The 21729-nt window shown below is 34.4% G+C and overlaps 1 protein-coding gene across 5 annotated transcripts; it reads left to right on the forward strand.

Annotated features, from left to right (window-relative positions):
• Nucleotides 1–1055: 1055 nt before the first annotated feature.
• Nucleotides 1056–20724, forward strand: LOC116109683 (F-box protein SKIP24-like). Of its 5 annotated transcripts, XR_004124792.1 has the most exons (6): nucleotides 1057–1531; nucleotides 2282–2444; nucleotides 2548–2689; nucleotides 3621–3740; nucleotides 20179–20472; nucleotides 20600–20724. XR_004124792.1 is itself a non-coding variant. In XM_031395907.1 (5 exons), exons 1-5 carry the CDS (start codon nucleotides 1131–1133, stop codon nucleotides 18503–18505), a joined length of 894 nt encoding a protein of 297 aa, XP_031251767.1. In that variant the 5' UTR covers nucleotides 1056–1130; the 3' UTR covers nucleotides 18506–18694. The 5 variants fall into 5 exon arrangements, 4 of the variants coding, with proteins under 4 accessions (XP_031251767.1, XP_031251768.1, XP_031251771.1 ...); XM_031395907.1 differs by lacking the exons at nucleotides 20179–20472; nucleotides 20600–20724 and adding an exon at nucleotides 18407–18694 and having other exon boundaries at nucleotides 1056–1531; nucleotides 3652–3740; XM_031395908.1 differs by lacking the exons at nucleotides 20179–20472; nucleotides 20600–20724 and adding an exon at nucleotides 18407–18694.
• The last annotated feature ends 1005 nt before the right edge of the window (nucleotides 20725–21729 follow it).

Here is a 21729-nt window from a genome sequence, read left to right on the forward strand (position 1 = left end):
TTTGTTGCAGGCTAGTTGGTTGCAACGGTTTAGGGTGGAGAGGGTGGGTTTGGAGTAAGTGGGGCTTAGGATATTGAAATGAAAAAAATAATTAATAATAATAAATATTAAATAAATGAAAAAGACTCACAAAAATAATTAAATAACCTTAGATCATTTAGTTTTATGTACGGTGCTGACTGACAAAGACGTAAGTTTTATTTTCACATTCTATTGGACTCAACCCTCCAACCTCCTACAAACAACCTCCCTACGGCCTCCCTTGCCTTCCCCTATATTTGGAACCCAAAAATAGGCACTCCCCTGATGCTCGCCAACTGCTTAACAAATTGCCACGACCACCCTGACAACCAACACCAATTAAATATCCCCCAAATTGGCACCAACAAACAATTTATTCAAAAAATAGTAAGGAATGTACTTGTTCTTCATCTTCTTCCTCCTCCTCCTTGGATGAATTTGTGTCGGCATCCTCGTCTTCAGACCCATTTATGGAGCCCGCTGTCCGTTCTTCTGCTGCTATCATCTCCTCTGTCGTTGGACCACCTTCACTCATCGGAAGATCCACTGGAACCTTTTCTTCTACAACCTTTGAATAGCCGCTAGACTCTAGAATTTGGAGTGGGGTTGGGATTTCCTCAGATTTGTTAATGTTAACTATGGTTTGTTGGTGTAACTAACATGGAAACGAAAATCTAAAGAGCAAAGATTTGTCGGAAAATGAGAACGAAAATCGCCGAAAATTGCAAGAGAGAAGTCAGAATTTTTCGTCAATCGCTTATTTTGGGTTACGTAATCAATTTTGAATGGGGGATTGTTTTTTAATTTTCAAAATTTAAATCAATTTTTGTTAATTATACTATTACCCATATATGTTTAAATATTTTCGGTTTAACCCTTTTTGCATGTTCAGTGATTCTTAAATGTGACATGTCAGTTTTTCAAAGTTAAAAAATGCAAATTTTGTTTTTTTATTTTTATTTTTATTTTTTTCATGCAAACTTGGAAGATCATGACAGTTAAATTTTCTAAAAAACTGGGGAGTCCATCCCTGTAAGACATGTGGCGAAATCTTCCCGGCACATCATATAACTGAACACCCAAATCTCTACTGCTAGAACTAAATAAGAATGTCGGCCGAGGCTCTACCGGACGAACTCTGGAGAAAAATACTCGAAACCGGAATCGGAAGCTCCAGCTTCACCTTTAAGGACCTCTGTTGCCTCTCCATGTCCTGTAGACGCCTTCACCGATTATCCGGTGAAGACTCTTTCTGGTCCCACTTACTCTCCTCTGATTTCGACAACTCATCATCATCATCACAGGCGACATCGATTAAGTCAAGTTACAAAATTAGGTTTGAGAAGGACCGCGAGAGGAAATTGGCGGCACATAGAAGGGCTGTGTTGAGGAAAGAGAGTCAAGTGGCCGAGAATTTGCGGAAGATTCGAGAAATTGAGAGGAAATTGCGAGAGGAGACCGACAAAATGAAAAGTACAGTTGCTGAATTATCCAATTTACGCAGGGTCAGGTAATTGATTCAGATTTTTTCTTTTAATTGTTTCTTAGAATTTGAATACCTATGAATTTATCAGTTTTGCTTCAAGTAGAATGGTCTTTGTTTTAGAAGTGATGCTTTTATTGAAAGGGGTGATTTTGTTGGCTTTCCTTCAGGTTTAGGTTAAGTGAAGTATGCAAAGTTTGATTTTTTTGTCAGTAACTCCCCTGAATTTGTACAATTTGTCAGAGACCTTGCTTGCAATTGATCAGAAACCTCTTTGAATTTTTTTTTTCCTTTTCTGTTTCCGAACACTTTATATGCGCAGGGTGGTAAATTTTTCATTCTTAGGAAGGTCAATGACATTTAGAAGCAGAGATTGGGAAGTTGCTATGAAGCAATTAGCTAATGTAGTTAAAAGACCAAAAATGAACATGGTAGAGTCACTTTTCAGATAAATGAATAGAAAATTTATAAGAATGAATCTAACTGTTCTTGGGATATTGAGGGAGACAAACTGAATTTGCTTTTTCTTATGGTTTGCAAATACATGAAGATTTTCTAAAAGCACTAAATTTAATTGAGTTGTTCATATTGGTTCATTGGGAGCAGAAAAAAAATTACCATAGATTTAAATTGTTGTGATACCAGGTAATTATTTGATTCAAAAATTTGTGATAGATTTTAATAGTATTTGAGAACCCTTTAAGATTCTTAATGATTTGAATTTGTTTGAACTTTTTTAGGCACATGTTGATAAGTTATTGTGATTGGTTCTTTCAGGCAAGCTTCAGTAGCCTTGAATGTGTGGCAGCCAGAAGTTGTTAGAGGTAAACAGAAACAAATAGTTGAGCAGTGTGTTATTCCTGTTGAATCTAGATTACATTCACTTGAGATGGAACTTAGACTTTGCAAGCAACAGATTGCAGGGTTTGACAATGCCTATGTAAGTATGAAAACTCTCTTGTCATGCAATGTGTTTTACTTTTGCTGTATTTAAAAGGAGTTTGGTAATTATAATACTAATGTGCTGCTATTTTCAATGACAGAGAGAGCAAAAACAAAGACTCGAGAAGGCGAAGGAAGAGTTGGGATCCATGAAGTATCACCCGTTGCGAGAGTATAAGTTTACAAGTAGTGAGGACAATGAGTGCAACTTAATGAGGCAGAAGTTGAAAACAAATAATAAGTGTAAGATACTCAGTTCTTGTTCTTTCTATAGTCAATAAAATATTTATTAATTGTTTCTAAAAAAGTGACTGATCATGTCAATAATGTGAGCTTCAAGCATTCTGCCAATTTGTATACTAGAATTACTTATTTATCCTTATTAGTTCTAATTTCTCTAGTCTTTCAATCTAATACTTTCTAATGCTTTTGAGGATCTCATGTAGAGGTTAGGATCTATGTCACCACTATTTTGGCAATTTTTTTTTTTTAATCATGGATTATTAAATCAAATTACTTTGAACAGTTGTGGTACTTTTAATATGTCTCATATCCAATGTCTGTTAATTATGCATATGAAATCTAAAATGAACGTTGAAAGTGCATTGATCTAGTGAATAAAAAAGGTTGTTATAATTTGTGCAAATTATAGTGACATGGATCCTGCCCATACAATAGATGGAAATAAAAAAAAGAAAAAAAGAGAGAAATTAGTGTGGTCTAGGCTTAAAGACAATAAGAAGAGTTAAGTGGGAATTGTGCTTTAGCATGTGCCTCCATTAGGTGAAAAACTTGTTTATGATTTGCTTCTACTGTTACTGTTCTACAAGGTGTACTTGGTATTGAGATCATACATGTTAGTTTCTCAATTGTTTTCTTCATCACCTCATTTATTACTCAAAAGAAACATGCTAAAATTTTGGCCGACAAATTAGTAGATATAGCCAAGTTACTCCAATTAGTGGATAGTTTAATAGAAATTTTTTTATTCAACTTTTTATGTCTGTGGTTTGTTTTGTACTAATTTAGAATTAGTTTTTATCTTGTGGTTTATTGAATTTTATGTCATCTTTTATGCCTATTATTAGATAAGATAAAGATTGTGTGAGTTTTTATCTTAATTAGATAGGATGCAAATTTCCAAAGGTGTTTAATAGAGTGAGCTCTCATGCAGACACTTGGATTTATCTCACGGTTGAAATTAGATATAAAAATTTGGCCGAACAACGTACACATACCCAAGGTTTGTCGTAATGACAAATTGGTGCTCAAAAGGTTTAGAAACGACAAACAGGTACCTTCCGTCATGTGTTGTTAGTGATTTCCGTTTGCTAATGGTGAAAAGACTAGAATGCCCTTGAAATTTTGATATTTTAGTTTTTTGTAAATTTAAAAATTTCTAAAAAACCCCCTAGGTTTGCTAATTTAACTAAACACCCCAATATATAAAATTTTTGTAAAATAACAAAAACATCCCCATCACTCGCAGTGCCAGATTTCGGCCACCGCCGGAATCTGGCCGAAAAATTACGTTATGGCACAGACTCGTCGGATTTGTGTCGTAATCTGGCCTTCTCCGGCCAGATCCGCGGCCAGATCCGCACCAAGCGTAGGCTGAAACTTGGATAAAGGAAGGGCAAGAAAATTCAATCTCCATTGAAAGACTATTCATCATATATTCATTTACTCACTTTTACAAAATGAGAGACTTGCCTTTATATAGACATTACAAATGATGGAATGATCCTTTACAAGATATTACCAATATCATAAATGAAATTGAGGGTTTAATTCTCATCCACATATTCAAAAACATAAGGCTATAACCATTTAATGCAAAAGTACAACAACTCCCTTAATTTTAGGATCTATGTCCCTAACTCTACTTAGCTTGGCTATCCTTCATCTATTTGAATCAAATAACATCCATTCATTGGGTTTGGGCCAAATAAACCTCTCCACACTTGATGCCCATGGTTTGGACCAAATAATAGGGCTTGAGAAGTATCTTGGACCTTTAGCACTCTATGGACAAGTTTGTGAACTTCTTTGAGTGATTGGGTCGATTGTTGCACACATTGCAAAACTTGGACTTCTTGATTCTTCAATGAAAACTCTTACACAACTAATGAATCATTTGGGCCTAGAATCTCATCATCCTCTTTGGATTGAGAAGGATTTGTCCTCAAATCCAAAAGTTCTCCATCTTCCAAGTAAGGAGATAAATCTTCAATGTTGAAAGTAGTCGAAACATTACCAAATTTAAAGCGCAAATCAATTTTGTATGCATTATCCCCAACTCTTCCAAGAACTTCAAAGGGTCCATCAGCTCTAAGTGCTAGCTTGCCTTTCCTCTTAGAAGGAAACCTATCTTTTCTTAAATGAACCCACACAAGGTCACTCGGTTGGAAAAAAGTGGGCTTCTTATGCTTGTTAGCTTTCCTCCTATAAGTTTCATTGGATTTGACTATTCAGGACCTAATTGACTCATGTAGCTTCTTTATTAACTTTGCCTTCTCTTTAGCGTCAAGATTCACTTATCTATCAAGGGCGTAAGGCACTTAATTATATGGAAGTGATGGGGTTAAGACTATAAAGGATCTCAAATGGGGAATGGTTGGTGGTATCGCCAAGGGATCGATTGTAGGCAAATTCGGCATGGGCTAGTTTGTTGTCCCAATCTCTTAAACTCTTACTCACCAAAGTCTTTAGAATGATCCTTAAAGTTCTATTTGTGACCTTGGTTTGACCATCGGTTTAGGGGTAATAGGAAGTGCTAAATAAGAGTTTGATACTCAGTCTGCTCCATAAGGATCTCTAAAAATGGTTAAGGAACTTTGTAACCCTATTTGACACAATGCTTTTTTGTACACTATGCAACCTCACAATCTCTTTGAAAAACAACTTAGTTACATGCGATGCATCATTGGTCTGGTTACATGCAATAAAATGTGTCATTTTAGAGAATCTATCAACAACCACCAAGGGAAATAGCTCACAAAGCGGAGTTGTAGCCTTATCATTGATATTGCAATTGATATGAAATCAAGTCCACTTTGTGAGCTATTTCCTTTTGTAAATCTCCAAAAAATCTAGTGATAGTTTGCTCATTTTCCTCTGGAATGTCACTCCTCGTCATAAGACCTTCAAATTCCCTTATATAATCCTTTACCTTCCTATCTCTTTGCTTGAGATTTAATAAACTCAAGTAAAGATATTGCTTGTAGTTTTCGGGCATAAACGTCTTTTCAATCATTCTCTTCAACCTATCCCAACACCTCACTCTAGCCTTTCCCTCTCATTTTCTCTTCTTTTTAACATTCTCCCACCAGAAGGAAGCACACTCCTTGAACTTTAGCATAACCACCTTGCATTTCTTCTCATCCGGGTAGCCTTTGAACTCAAGCATTTTTTCAATCTCATTCAATCAATCATTGAAATCATTAGGGTTTAGGCTTCCTCCGAATTCTGGTATATCAATCTTAAGTCCCCTATCATCATCAACATTTCTCTTATTTCTCACAACAACATTGGAATCACTAAAGTCACTTGGAAGACTAGTTTCATCTTCATGGGGAGGAGGTTGGTAGACTTGACGCCTAATGTGGGGTGTAAGTCTTCTTGGAGGTGTTTCTTGTTCAAGGACATGTGGTTTGGTTTCATGGGGAGGTGGTTGGGTTTGAGAGGTGTGTGTGTGGGGCTATGTGAGCTATGATGGCTTGGGCTATTTGGTTCATCCTTTCTTCAAGTCTTCTAAGGTCTTCTTGGGTTTTGTTGAAAGCAACTTCCCAAGGGGGCATTGGAGAAAAGGATCCACTCTTGTTTGACATAGAGAATGGAAAATTAAGCTATTGTAAGCAGTAACTCTGAGAGTGAACAATAACCTTTTGTGTATGGAATAGTGATATTTGAGGCGGTAAGGGTAAGAGGGGAAAGTTTGGGTAATTTTGGTTTATGTGAATAGTAATCGATGAATAGTGTTTTGGATTAAGGGGTGATTAAGCTAATTAATGTGGATTAGACAAATAGGAAGTGTTTAGTGTTTGGTTAAAGTTTAATGATAGTTTTGTTGAAATGGAATTGGTTTAGTTGGATTTGGATGGAATCAATTAGGTTTGGATGATGTGTAAAGTTGATAGTTAGGGGCTCGTAAAGTGTTTGAAGAAAGAGAAAAATCTAATGCAAGGAAATGGAAATTTTGGCCATAGCCGATTCTACCATGCCTTCAACACATCAAACATCTTTTTGTTCTCAACAATCAATATTCAACAAAAATTCCCTCCAACAATATTAGCTTTGATACCAAATTAAGCATCTTAGGTGGTCCATGATACCAAATTGATAAGATTATAGGCCAAAATGATTCATTGGTTATGCAATAGTTTCCATTGAAGAATAACAAAGCTCAAGTTTTGTAAGATATGCACCAATCGACTTAATCACTCAAAGAAGTTCACAAGCTTGTCCATGAAGTGCTAAAGGTCCAATACACTTCTCAAACTCTATTATTTGACCCAAACTGTGGGCTTCAAGTGTGGAGAAGTTTATTTGGCTCAAACCTAATGAATGGATGTTATTTGATTCAAATAAATGAAAGTTAGCCAAGTTAATTATAGTTAGAGACATAGATCCTAAAATTAAAGTAGTGGTTGTACTTTTGCATTAAGTGGTTATGACCTTATGTTTTTGAATGTGTGGATGAGAATTAAGCCGTTAATTCCATTTGTGATATTTGTAATATTTTGTAAATGGTCATTCCATCATTTGTGATGTCTATATAAAGACAAGTATTTCATTTTGTAAAAGTGAGTGAATGAATATATAATGAATAGTCTTTCAATGGAGATTGAATCTTCTTGCTCCTCATTTATCCAAGTTTTAGCATAAGCTTGGTGGTGAATTATTTCAAGCCAGTAGAGTTTCCCTTAAGCTTGAATGTATCTTGGCCATTTATCCTAGTAATTTACTTGAGTTTTGGTTACCATTTCCTTTTTCTCGGTTTTGGTATGTGTGTGAATTTCTTGCTCCAATTTATGAGTTGTCTTGGTTGGTTGATCTTTGGGGATTATTAGCATGATAGGATTGATGATTTAAGGTGTTAAAAGAGATTGAGAATGCTTGACTTTGTCTTGGCCGAATGAGTGCTAGTTGAAGCTTCTGTGTTTTAGTGTTAGATTATTATGTGTATAGATGAATTGAGATTGAAATAGGAATTTAGAGACTTGATTTCATATCAATTTGGTATTAGAGCTAAGGTTGTGAGAAGGAATTTTGTTGAATATTGACTGTTGAGATCAAAAGGATGCTTGATGTGTTGAAGGTATGGTAGAATCGGTTATGGTCAAAATTTCTATTTTCTAGCATTAAATTTTTCTCTTTCCTCAAACATTTCACCAACCCCTAACTAGCCACTTTACGCATCAACCAAACCTAACTAATTCCATCTAAATCTAACTAAACCAATTCCATTTCAACTAAACTACCATTAAACCTTAGCCAAGCACTAAACACTTCCCATTAGCCTAATCCACATTAATTAGCTTAATCACCCCCTAATCTCAAATACTATTCACTTAAACCAAAATTACCCAAACTTCCCCCTCTTACCCATTCCACCTCAAATATCACAATTCTATACCTAAAAGGTTACTGTTCACTTTTGGAATTACTGTTCATAATAGTTTAATTTTCCATTTTTCATGTCAAACAATGTGGATCCTTTTCCCCAATGTCCTCTTGGGAGGTTGCTTTTAACAAAACCCAAGAAGACCTTAGAAGACTAGAAGAAAAGGTGAACCAAATGGCCCAAGTCATCATGGCTTACATAGCCCCACACATACCACCTACACACACCTCTCAAATCCAACCACCTCCCCATGAAACCGAACCACCTGTCCTTGAGCAAGAAATTCCTCCAAGAAGACTTACACCCCACATTAAGCATCAAGTCTACCAACCTCCTTCCCATGAAGATGAAACTAGTCTTCCAAGTGACTTTAGTGATTCCGGTGTTGTTGTGAAAAGGAGGAGAAATGTTGATGATGATAAGGGACTTAAGATTGATATACCCAAATTTGGAGGAAGCCTAGACCCTAATGATTTCAATGATTGGTTGAATGAGATTGAAATTGTGTTTGAGTTCAAAGGCTACTTGGGTGAGAAGAAATGCAAGGTGGCCATCCTAAAGATCAAGGGGGTATGCTTTCTTATGGTGGGAGAATGTTAGAAAGAAGAGAGAAAGAGAGGGAAAAACTAGAGTGAGACTTTGGGATAAGTTGAAAAGAATGATGAAAAAGAGGTTCTGGCCTGAAATCTACAAGCAAAGATCTCTACTTGAGTTTATTTAATCTCAAGCAAGGAGATAGGAAGGTAAGGGATTATATAAGCAAATTTGAAGGTCTTATGATGAAGAATGACATTCCAGAGGAAAATGAGCAAACTATCACTAGATTTTTGGAAGGTTTACAAAGGGAAATAGCTCAGAAAGTAGAGTTGCAGCCTTATCATTCATTTGAGGATATATGCAAGCTAGGTAACAAGGTGGACAAGCAACTACAAAGTTTGAAGCTCTCGACCCCAAAGACATACTTTAAGGGCAGCACCAACTATAAGGGTTCTCCATCATATTCCAAACCCTATGTCAACACTACAAAAGACAAGGGTAAGGAAAAGATGAGTGAAGCTACCAGGGAGAAGCCACAGTTTATGACTCAAGAAGGCACCTAGGGAGACTTAAAAGACAAGAAGTACTTCAAATGTCATGGTTATGGACACTTCCAAGCTAATTGTCATAATAAGAGGGTAATGTTAATTAAGGAGATCCAAGAGATTGAAAAAGCTGTCCAAAAGGAAAATAGTAAAAAGGAGGAGTCTGAAAGTGTTGAAGAAGCTGATGTGGGAGATGCCTTGATCTTGAAGGGAGTTTTGCATGCACAAGTTGATTCCACCAAAGAACAAAAGGGCAATTTGTTTCAAACTCGTTGCACCATCAAAGGGAAGGTATGTTCAGTTATAATAGATAGTGGGAGTTGTACTAATGTAGCCTCCACTACCCTTGTTGAAAAACTGAACCTTCCCACCCAAAACTGTAGTCATCTTTATAAGTTGCAATGGTTGAGCAATGGGAGCATAAAAAATGTCACTAAACAGGTTATAGTTCCTTTTTCTATAGGTAAGAGATATGTTGATGAGGTAGTATGTGATGTGATACTCATGGATGCTTGCAACTTGTTAGGGAGACCTTGGCAATATAATTGGGAGGTTGTCCATGATAAGAGAAAGAATACCTGTATCTTTAGGTTCAACAAGAAAACTATCACCTTAACCCCTTTATCACCCCAACAAACACTTTCCACACCCATGCCACCCAAAACAAATAACTCACAAAAGAGTCTATTCTTAAATGTCAAGCAAGTAGAAAAGACGCTTAATAACCAAAAACCTATCCTAGCATTACTCATAGCCAAGATGAAAGAAACCCAAGAGAGAGAGGTCAATATTTTAGTCCAACCCTACTACATGAATTCCAAGATGTCTTTCCCGAGGAGTTACCACCGAGGTTACCACCGTTGAGAGGGATTGAACATCACATTGATTTACTACTTGGGGCACCCTTACCAAAAAAGCGAACCTATAGATGCAATCTGGATGAGACAAAAGAGTTACAAATGCAAGTTGATGAGTTGGTTAGCCGTGGGTATGTGAGAGAACATGAGTTCTTGTTCGGTTCTCGTATTATTAGTGCCGAAGAAAGATGAGAGTTATAGAATGTGTGTGGATAGTCGGTCTATAAACAACATCACAATCAAGTATAGGTATCCCATACCTAGGCTTGATGATATGCTTGATGAGTTACATGGCTTTAACATCTTCTCCGAGATTGATCTTCGGAGTGGATATCATCAAATAAGAATGAGAGAAAGGGATGAATGGAAGACAACCTTCAAGACAAAATGAGGACTTTTTGAGTGGATGGTCATGCCCTTCGGTTTCTCTAAAGCACCAAGTACCTTCATGCGATTGATGAATGAGGCACTAAAATCTTTCTTGGGCAGATTTGTAGTGGTTTGTTTTGATGATATATTAATATATAACCAATGTGAGGGTAAGCATTTTAGCCACTTAAGCAAGTCTTTGATGTTTTGAGGAAGCAAAGGTTGTTTGCTAAGATGGAGAAATGTGAGTTCTTTATGAGGAGCATTGTGTTTCTAGGCTATGTAGTTTTGGGTGAGGGTATAATGGTTGATCAATCAAAGGTGGATGCAATTAGGAGTTGGCTCGAACTTAAAACCATTAGTGAAGTAAGAAATTTTCATGGTTTGACCTCTTTTTATAGAAGATTTGTGCTCAATTTTAGTACTCTTATGTCACCTATTGCTGAGTGTTTAAAGAAGGGAAATTTTAAGTGGACAAAAGAGGCAAGTGAGGCTTTTGAAGCGATCTAGAGGAAATTTTGATTTGTAGAGAGCTACGATTCTGTGGATAAGAGTGGGAAAGGGTAAAACTTGGATGGCATGGGAGGTTTCTATGACAACTCTTGTGTTTGTATAGATGAGGGATCCCAAATCAATATTCTTGCCTAACCCAATCCCGTAGAGCAGTTGTGCTCTATCTACCCTAACCGTGGAATTGTGCATTGATGGGGATCTGTTTGTTAGAGAGATTTTAAATAATAAATGGTAAAGGGGTGTAAGCATACTAGGCTGAAGAAATCCACTCCTAGGTCACTTGGCAATTGACCCACTAGTCATCATTTTAACTATTGTATCCAACTTCAAATAAGACAATTTAAAGTTATTCTCAACAATGGGCAAACCTAGGACATCTCTAATCACATTCTCACTAAAATGAACCCATTTACCTCTGACATAAACCTTGTCATTGTGCACATTAGACTTGGGTTTAGCATTATCAATGCCAAAATTGGCATAAAACTCTTGAATAAGAGTTTGAATGGGAACTTCCAACTTAGTCATGGACTTAACCCATTTTCGTTTCTTCATCATCTTAGAAAACTCAAGGAAATCATCAAGAATCACACTGGCCTCACACACAATTGTCCTTTTGACAATGTGATCTCTAAACCTACTTTCGGCCTTAAGAGAAATAAAGGAAGAAGTTTTACCAAATGAGGAGCCAGACATGACAGATTTCCCTTTTCTCTCCAGACATGACAGATTTCCCTTTTCTCTTGGCTTTCTTTGCCAGAGTTGAAGACTTTGAACGAGCAGCTTTTGCCAGAGCCTCTTTTTGGGATCTTAGAGCTACGATTGGAATTCTGTCAGAGGCACTATAAGATGCTGAAGAAGAGGACCCTTCATGAGAGGAAGGATTCTACTCAGACGTTGTGTGCACAGAGTCTTCACGCTCACTTGAAACAGGGGATGGAACAGGGGTTGTGTGAGCAGACTCTTCCCTTTGAGATTTTGATTCAGATAGTATGGATTCCCTTGCTAGAGCTTTACTATGCGGCTTGGCTTTCTTCAAGACCAGAAAGTTCTTCCGAAGGGATTCTTCCATTGCTTTTCTTCTTGGACCCATGAGAGAAACAAAAGAGAAAAAAGATTATTTGGATTAGAGAGCAAAAACTGAGAGAGAAAAACAAAAGGGTTGGCGCAAAAGAGTTTAGGAATTCTGATGCAAAAGAGAAATTAGGCCAGACTTAAATAGTAAACGTCCGATAAAAGCCCTAAAGAGCAGTTTTTTTAAATTAGGACTTTTTTCTTAAATTGATGTGTGCATGGTGTAAGCATGTGAGCACTTGTAAATTAGATATGAGAAACATAAGGAATTTTCATGCAACCATGAGTGCACACAACATCCTAAAATGACATCAATTTTTCAAAAGCAACATGCTTTATTTACAAAAATAAAGAAATTAAATAAAATTGAAATAATGAAATATTTCACTTGAATTTTTGAGGATCAAGACATATCAATATATGTTAATCAACCTAATTCTTCAATTCTCAATCTTGAAAGCACAAAAACTCATAGGGAAGATACCAACATATAACAATCTGGACAACACTTCCTTAAACACATACAAGAAAGGAAAAGTCATGAGAGCTCATCTAAGTGTGTGACAAAATCCTCAAGGGGGGTTAAATGACACATTGGTCATGAATTTTTTCAAAAGAAATCCCTCTTCCCTCATGCCTTATAAGATTTGCATTTTTCTTTTTCATCATTTCAAGACATTTGATTTATCTTTTTCATTTTTTTATAATTTTTGAAACAAAGGGCAAATAACTCTCAAAACATAACCAAGTGTAGTTTTTCACACTTGCAAGTAGGTCGTCCTCTTAATGGTAGATTTTCCAAAACATAGGGGTATCTACAATTCAGAAAATTACTCAAAAACGACTGTCACACTTCAAGCAAGGTAGCTCTTTCACAATAATGACAACAATAAAGACAAACCACTCAAGATGAGACAATATCATGCTATAAAGAGAGTCAACAATGGACACAACCTACTAGAGTTAGCACACAAGCAAGAGAGAAACTTATACTAACGTGCTAGAATAGATAAATAGGCTTGACAAACAAAAATAAAGGAAACATTTTCATGCTTTATTTAACAAAACCAAAGACCAGACAACTAGTCAAGTTGAAGTAGTCCAATGAACTTCCTCAAGAAAACAAACGAATCATAGTCAAGTGCTTTTATAAAAAGATTAGTCAACTGAGATTTTGTATTCACATGTACAAGAGCAATGATGTTCTCCTCAACTAACTCTCTAATAAAGTGATGTCTTATGTCAATGTGTTTAATCTTAGAATGTTGGATTGGATTCTTAGAGATGTTAATGGCACTCGTGTTATTACAAAATATTGTCACACAATATTTGCTTTAACCATAAAATTTGAGTACAACAACTTCATACGACAATATACTCAGCCTCAGCAGTGGATAGGGAGATGGCATTTGCTTTTTGTTGTACCATGTGACAAGATTATTTCCAAGATAGAAACATCTGCCCTAAGTGCTCTTTCGATCATCCAGACTCTCTGCCCAATCAGCATTACTATATCCAACCAAACAACTGTTAGAATCAAATGAATACCATAGACCAAACTTACACGTACTTGAAACATATTTTATAATCCTTCTCACTGCATTCAGGTGCAACTCAGATGAGTTAGCTTAAAACCTAGCACAAATGCCAACACTAAAACAAAGATTAGGCCGGCTAGCGGTCAAGTAAAAAAGGCTTTCTATCATGCTTGGGTACATTTTAATGTCTACCTTTTTACCATGTTCATCTCTAGACAGTTTAAGGGTAACATTCATGGGAGTTCTAGCATGCTTCACACTCTCTAAATTGAACATTTTCAACATATTTCTAACATGCTTAGATTAGGAAACAAACATGCCATTTTCCAATTGTTTTTATTTGAAGACCAAGAAACATACTTAACTCTCATACCTTACTCATCTCAAACTCATGTTTCATCAAACAAATGAATTCATGTGCATGTGAGTGAAAAGTAGAACTAAACACAATATCATCAACGTAAATCTATGCACACAAGATTTCATCGTTTAATACGCTTGATAAATAAGGTTTTATCGGCATTACCTCTCTCATAACTATGCTCAAGGAGAAAAGTTGTCAATCTTTCATATCAGGCTTGAGGGGCTTACTTCAACCCATAAAAGGCCTTCTTTAATCTGAACACATGATTAGGTTTGTGTCGGTCTTGAAAATCAACCGGTTGTTTCACATACACTTCTTCGGAGAGCATTCCATTCAAGAAAGAACTTTTTACATCCATTTAAACAATTTGATCCTGGGACAACAAGCAATAGCAATCAGCAACCAGATTGACTCAAGTTGGGCAATAGAGGCGAAAGTTTCATCAAAGTCAGTTCCCTCCACTTGAGTATATCTTTGAGCTAGAAGCCTAGCTTTGTTCCTAACAAAATTACCAAATTCATCAGTTTTATTTTTAAAAATCCATTTGGTATCTATTATGTTGATTCCTTCAAGTCTCAATAGTCCACACATCATTCCTTTCAAATCGCTCTAACTCTTTATGCATGGCTTCCTTTCAAATTCTTCGTCTCTGTAGGAGACACATAACAAAGATAGTTAATCTCATTTTATCTTTTTTTTTTCTAGTAACCATTACCTCATTTGAATCTCCAATTACGGTTGATGGAGGATGAGCTTTCTGAATCCACATAGGAGGATATTTTCTTCTTGGGTTTCTTCTCTGAGCAATCTCATCAGATAAATAAACAACAAGCTCAATCCCATTATTTCACAGAGAAGAATTTGAAGTTGATTCTTTACAAGGTACATATCTAGTTGCTATAGCACTAGAAGGAGGTGAAGACACACTTGGAGAAGACTTTGGTTCAAGTGGTTTAGTTGTGTTCACAACGTCTTTTGTGGGCACATGAGGAGTAGACATGTCTCCAATTTTACATTCTTGAGAGTATTCTGAAAAGTCTTCAGCATCACTAAACACAACATTAATAAATTCTAACACTTTTTCAGAATGAATGTTTTATATCTTAAAGGCACGATTGCTGGAAGAATACCCAAGAAAAACCTCTTCATTACTCCTTGAATCAAACTTACCAAATTCTCTCTATCATTTAAAACAAAACATTTGCATCCAAACACATGAAAGTAAGAGAGATCAGGTTTCTTATCTTTCCATAGCTTATAAGGAGTTTGATTAGTACCTTTTCTGAGATGCACTCTATTAGAAATGTGACAAGCTGTGTTTGTAGCTTCAACCCAATGTCTTGTGGGAAGTTTCTTGGCATTGAGCATCACCCTAGTCATCTCTTGAAGCACTCGGTTTTTCCTCTCCACCACACTGTTTTGTGAAGGTGTTTTTGGGGCAGAGAATTCATGGAAAATACCTTGTAATTCACAAAAATCAACAAAGTCAGCGTTCTCAATACTACAACATTATGGACATATAGCTATGAAAATTAGCAACAAAAAGGAAAACTGTAGCAAATGCATATTTACAGCTACAAAAGTCAATATTTATAGGTAATTGAAATAATTTTAGGGGGCGTTTGGTTGGGGGTTACGTGGGATTACTAGGGTTAAGTCATCTTATATTACTTGATTACCATGTTTGGTTGTCAAGTAATATAAAATACTAGTAATCTTCAAATACCAATAGTAACTACTATTGGTAATATTGGAGGTAATCTGATTATCTCAATTTTCTTAGGAATTCTAAGATTACTAGGGTTATCGTTTCTTGTTACAATTCTATCCCTTATTAATAAAATTTTAGGACAATAATGCCCTTATTTTTAAATTTATTTACATGAATATGACTTTTACTGTTTCACCCCAACTAATTAACTTTTTGGACAAAATTACCCTTGAATTCAAAACAAATACCAACCCCCCTAAGCCACCACCCCCATCCCCACCCACCTGTTGCCGGCAACCACCGCTGCCATTGAAACGGCGCACAGAAGGCCTGAAATGGCCGTCGTGCGTTGATATGGCCATTTTCGGCTAGATATCTGGTCGAAAATGGGTAGATTGTGCCAGATCTGGCTGTCAACGACCATCGATCTGGCCGTTGATTGGTAGATCAACGGATCTGGCCCTTGACGACTAGATCCGTCATTGATTTGGCCGTCGACGGCCAAATGTATCACGTATGGCCATTTCTGGCCAAATTTCTGGTTGGAAATGGCCATACGGCGTACGGAGGTCATTTCCTACCTTCCGTGCGCCATTAGGTTGCCGGGGGCTTGCGATGGTTGCCGACAACCGGCAGTGGCTAGGTTGGTGGGGGTGCTTTGTTAATTTTTCAAACTTTTATTATAGGGTTGTTTTTGCATGCAGGGGGTTATAATAATCCAAATAATAATAAATATTAAAAAATAATATAATAATAATATTTAATTAAAGGACAATTCAGTAATTTAAATAACATACCCACCAATTTATTCCTCCCAACCAAACATATTAATATAACATATCCACCAATTAACTAAACATATTTTCCTAAAGATTCTCAGTAATCTTCAAGGTAATCTAACTTTTCAATGATCCAACATTCCTATTAATCCAACATTCTCTAAACTAAACGCCTCCTTAGTGGTAAGACTTCCTCCCTTGAAGCTAATATTCATCTATTACTTCAACTTATTAAAATCGTGGCAATAACTAGTCATTTAGCTACAATGTATTAGCTATGGTAAAACATTGTAGCTAATTAATGTATTTAGCTATAAACATTTTATTTACATGACATGTAGTAACATTATTAGTTACGAGTTTAACTATATAGCTATTATTTGTGTATTAGCTATAAAATACTGAAATTTGTAACTAATTAAGGTATTTGCCATACAAATTTTATTTTTATGGTAGTAACAATATTATAGTATCATTAGTAGCTACCAGTTTAAATATATAGCTAGTCTGTGTGTATTAGCTATAAATTATTTGAATTTGTAGGAAATAAATAATGTGAAAATTAGTTTACTACAATCGTTATAGGATGCAGCTATAGATATTCTAATTTATCCCATGAGATATTATATTTTTATTACTTATGAATTAAATAGTTATAGTTAAACATAGTATTAATGACACCGCTAAGGTCAATAGTAAATTAGAATGTTCAACCAATAATTAACTTAAAAGAACTGTTCAACGAGCTAAGAGTGTGGGCTTTTGTAAAATAAAATTTTATTTTAAAGTATCTTTGAGGTTTTTGTCTTTTTTATGATGAATTAAAATTAACTCTTTATGGAATATAGATGATTTTAGGTATGAGATATGAGATATTATAAAAATTGGTAATGTTACATATTTGTATATATGGACTTGTATATATGTTTTAGATGATGATGATAATATATAGTGTTAATAATACTGATAGACATTTTCCTCGCCCTGTTGGGGCCTGGCCCAAACGGGGTGGAGATTCCCCAAATGGTTCGGGGACGGGACCGGGTCCAAGCCAAAATTCAATCCCCGAATTTGGGGAAGAGGTTGGCCTTGCCCCACCCCACCCGGTCCCGCCCTATATATATATACTATTCTACTAATTAATTGTTTCTCATTATTAATTGATCAAATTCAAATGTGATTATAATAATATAACTGTGAAAATATTGAGTGAAATCATATACAAATGGGTAATAAATAATAATAGATAATTTGTCTATATTAAATATAATAAATCATTATAAATATTATTAATACATAATAAATATGTTATATTTGTATAAGTATCATTTGATATACATAATATATATGTATAATGTATCATTGGATATTTTTATTCATTATAATTAAACAATAAATCATCATAAATATTTTTAATACATAATAAATATGTTATATATGTATAATGTACTATTTGATATACATAATATATTAATAATGTATTATGTATAGTGTATCATATGTATTATACATTATACATAATATGCTATGAAAAAAAATTATAAATTATAAATTATATATTATACATAATATGCTATTATCCTTAATCATTTGATATTTTAATTCATTGTAATAAATCAATAAATTATTATAAATATTTTTAATACTTAATAAATGTGTTATATATGTATAATGTATAATTTGACATACATAGTATATATGTTATATATTAATAATGTGTAGTAAATTATTATAATGTATAATTTATAATATATCATATGTTAATACAAAATATATATGTTAATTCTATTCCCTAATTACCCTTGTTTTATTTTGATAATTATGGATTTACCCTTCATTTATAAACACAAATTTTGCCCACACTGACTCTTACACACAGTCACAGACTCACAATGCAAACCCAATTCATCGATCAAACCCTAAATCCTTAATATGCTACTATCGTCTGTTTGTCCTGCATTGGAATCATCGCCTCTTCGTTGACTTCGACCTCCAAAAATCATCGTAAATCATTTTGAGTGAAGTTTCATTTCATACCCAACTGCAGGAGGTAATTTTGGTTGAAGAAAAGAAGGGCGGAGAGCGAAGTTGCAGCAGAAAAAAGGCGACACTAAAGGGTGGCCAGACGGTGGAGATTTCCTCTTAATAGCTTCAGATTCTTCCTTGTTTGTGTTACCTAAACTAGGTTGAGCTTCTGTGGACGTTGAATCTTGTGTCTATTCTTTTCTCTATAAGTTTTCTCTTCCATTATCTATTGATGTACTTTCAGTTTCATTGTTTCTACTTCTCTTGCTTTTTCTTAGGTCTAAAAATGAGTTCTTTCGACATTTTGTTATCTGGGTATTGCTTGTCTTTTAGTGTTTTTTGTATTTGGTTCTTCAGTAGGAACCAGTTTTGGTTTGTTTTGTTTTGATCATTGCAATTTTTATATGAATTTCCATTGAGCTTTCTGAAATTTTCAATTTTTATATGAATCTTGGTTATGGGCTAGAATATTTACCCAATGAAAATAAAAATTGGAAGGATAGAGATCAAATCAACTTAAGTATTTAATTCCTTTAGAAATTTATTGTAGTGGAACTTTATGTGGATAAATGTGCATGAAAATATGTGCACTTTGAGAGAATAAAAGAAAAATGAGTTTGCAGTTTGCAGATGCAAATTGCACACATACTATAGGTTTTTTGCATCTTTATTCGGATTTTGTAGATTTTTTATACTATTATAGTGGGGTTTTTTTTTTTAAACATATTTATTCTTTTATGGGTGTTATCTGTAGATTATTAATAGGTTACATTACACCATGTCAAGCTGACAAAATTGGAAAAGGGAGCTAAGCTTAAAAAAATTAAGAAAGAGGCAAAGAAACAAGGGAAGGAGTTGACTAAAACCAAAGAAACAGAACAAGCCCCCCAAGCTGCTGTGCTAGTACTTTGAATTTATACTAATTTTCTTTACAGATTGACCTAATAGAGAATTAGGGATAATATTATATCACTACTTTCAACACACCTTTTTATAAATTTTTCATGTTAATTTAAATTTATTGAGGGTGTATAACTATCTAGTTATATTTGTTTCTTGTGATTTTGACACTTTCTCATATAATAAGAAGTTTTTCAATCCCTTTAATATGTTCCATACTTAAATTGTCCTTTTGAAGTTATCTGCTTCATCATTTAGTACCAATTTTCTCTTACTTCGTGTTGAAGATAAAACAGCTTTCGGTGTCAAAAAAAGTAAAAGAAAGAAGAAGAAAATGAATCAACGGTGTTCCAAGTTCCAAGTCTGTTAGTTCTCATAAGAAGGAACAACAGCGTTTTGGTGTTTTTAGCAAAATAATCTCTATAATCTTCCTATTCTCTGCAAATTGAGAACTGAAGCAGACTAAGACTTAGAGTTTCTCTCTCTTTCTATTGAAGAAGAAGATGATGATTTAACGGTCAAGATTATATGTATTTGTGTTTGTTTCTAAAACAATTGATGGATTAGATTTGTTTTCACATGGATCACCAACTCAGATGGCAAGTGTAGTATAAATAATTTTGTAAAATCATTTTATATTCATTGAATACAAGATTGAGGTACTCTTTCAATTTCTCTATTATTTGTTTTTAGCGATCTTGTTAGGGCTTTTCCAGATGAAAATTTACACCTCGCATGTGGCCGCGTATTTTTTATTTGAAGATTCTTACTTTGTTTATATTATTTTTTTTGGGAATATTAAACTCAAACTATGTTCATTGTGGTGGATAAGACATGGTATCTTTTATTCTTGCGTTCTCTGCTTCTAATAACAAAACCTTGTTGTTTGCTTAGGCTGAGGTGAAAAAAGATCTCACAAGTCACAACTGAAGAAGTTTTTGAAAGTAAGAAGCATAAACTTGCAGAACTTGGAATTGCTCTACTTGCAAATCTAGAGTCTAATAGTAAATCCTTGAAAGAGAGTTACAAATTGCCTGAGATGATAATCCTTCTGTTGCGAAACTTGGATTTCTCTCAATTTATAACAACTACTGTATTAGGCTTCCTACTGAAAAGGAGCTAGAGATGAAAGTTTCCAAGGATGTTAAGAAGATGAGGTTCTATAACCAAATCCTTTTGGATGAAATTGTAAGTTATTTTGAAAACTGCATATAAAACGATTTTTCGTTTACATTAATCATAAAGTGATATGCAATGATTACATTAGTTTATATGATTAACCTTATTTTTTTTCTTTGCAAAATTTATATTGCAGGTTGGTGAATGGTCAAGAAAGATTGCGATATTGAAGCATTCATATTTTGTAAAAAAATTAGTTGATAACATTTTAAATTACTAGGATGAAGGATTTAATGAGTAGACAATTATTTGGTTGAAAATGACTTTATTAATGTTTTATTTTTTATATTAGAATTTTTCTTATGACATCATATTATCTATTTAATATAAAAATATTGCTGTAAATTTGTAATTATTATTAAATTTGTTAAATATAGCAATATTTGTTACAATTAAGTTTAATCGAAGCAATAAATTATAAATTCTTGATATAAATTATTTGTTCCATTGCAAATAATTATAATATTTAACTACAAATCAAAAGTATTCATAACAAGTAATTTCAATATTTAGCTATTAACACACTATGTCCATAGCAAATGAATTTCATATATGCAAATAATTATAATATTTAATTACAAATCAAAAGTATTCATAGCAAGTAATTTCAATATTTAGCTATTATAAAAGGTCATGTAGCTAAAATGTTAATATATTTGCCATGGATATTATTTTTGTAGCAGAAATTTTTAAGTTTTAGTTGTAAATTTAAATTTGTATATCTAAAATACAAACATAGCTGTACAAACTATTCTCCATGGCTCCAAAGGCAAAGCTTTTGCTACAAGCTTCTTGTTGTTATAGCAAAAACATTTAAGTTTTTAGTTATATATTAATCTCATCTATAGCAAAAAATATAAACTATTAGCTACGTAAGCAAAAAGTTATATGGCTAACTTTTAGTTGCGCCACTTCTAGCTACCATAAGCTACAAAAAATTGCATTTGTAGCTAAACCATTTAGCTATGCAAATTCTTATTTTTAGATACAATGAACGCCATGGCTAGAAGTGCATAATATTGTAGTGCAAATTCCTTACCATGGTCACTTCTAATTCTCACAATCTTCATAGCCATGGAACTCTTCTCAACAAGAAACCTCTTAACCAATTTTTGAAAGGCATTAAAGGAATCAGATTTCTCATGCAAGAAGTCAACCCATGCATACCTAGAGAAGTCATCAACTCAAACACATATCTCTTACCTCCCAAACTCTTGATGTGCATAGGACCCATTAGATCCATATGGAGCAATTCCAACACATATG

This window comes from Pistacia vera, unplaced genomic scaffold (assembly GCF_008641045.1).
Source record: "Pistacia vera cultivar Batoury unplaced genomic scaffold, PisVer_v2 Contig587, whole genome shotgun sequence".
Lineage (NCBI taxonomy): Eukaryota > Viridiplantae > Streptophyta > Magnoliopsida > Sapindales > Anacardiaceae > Pistacia > Pistacia vera.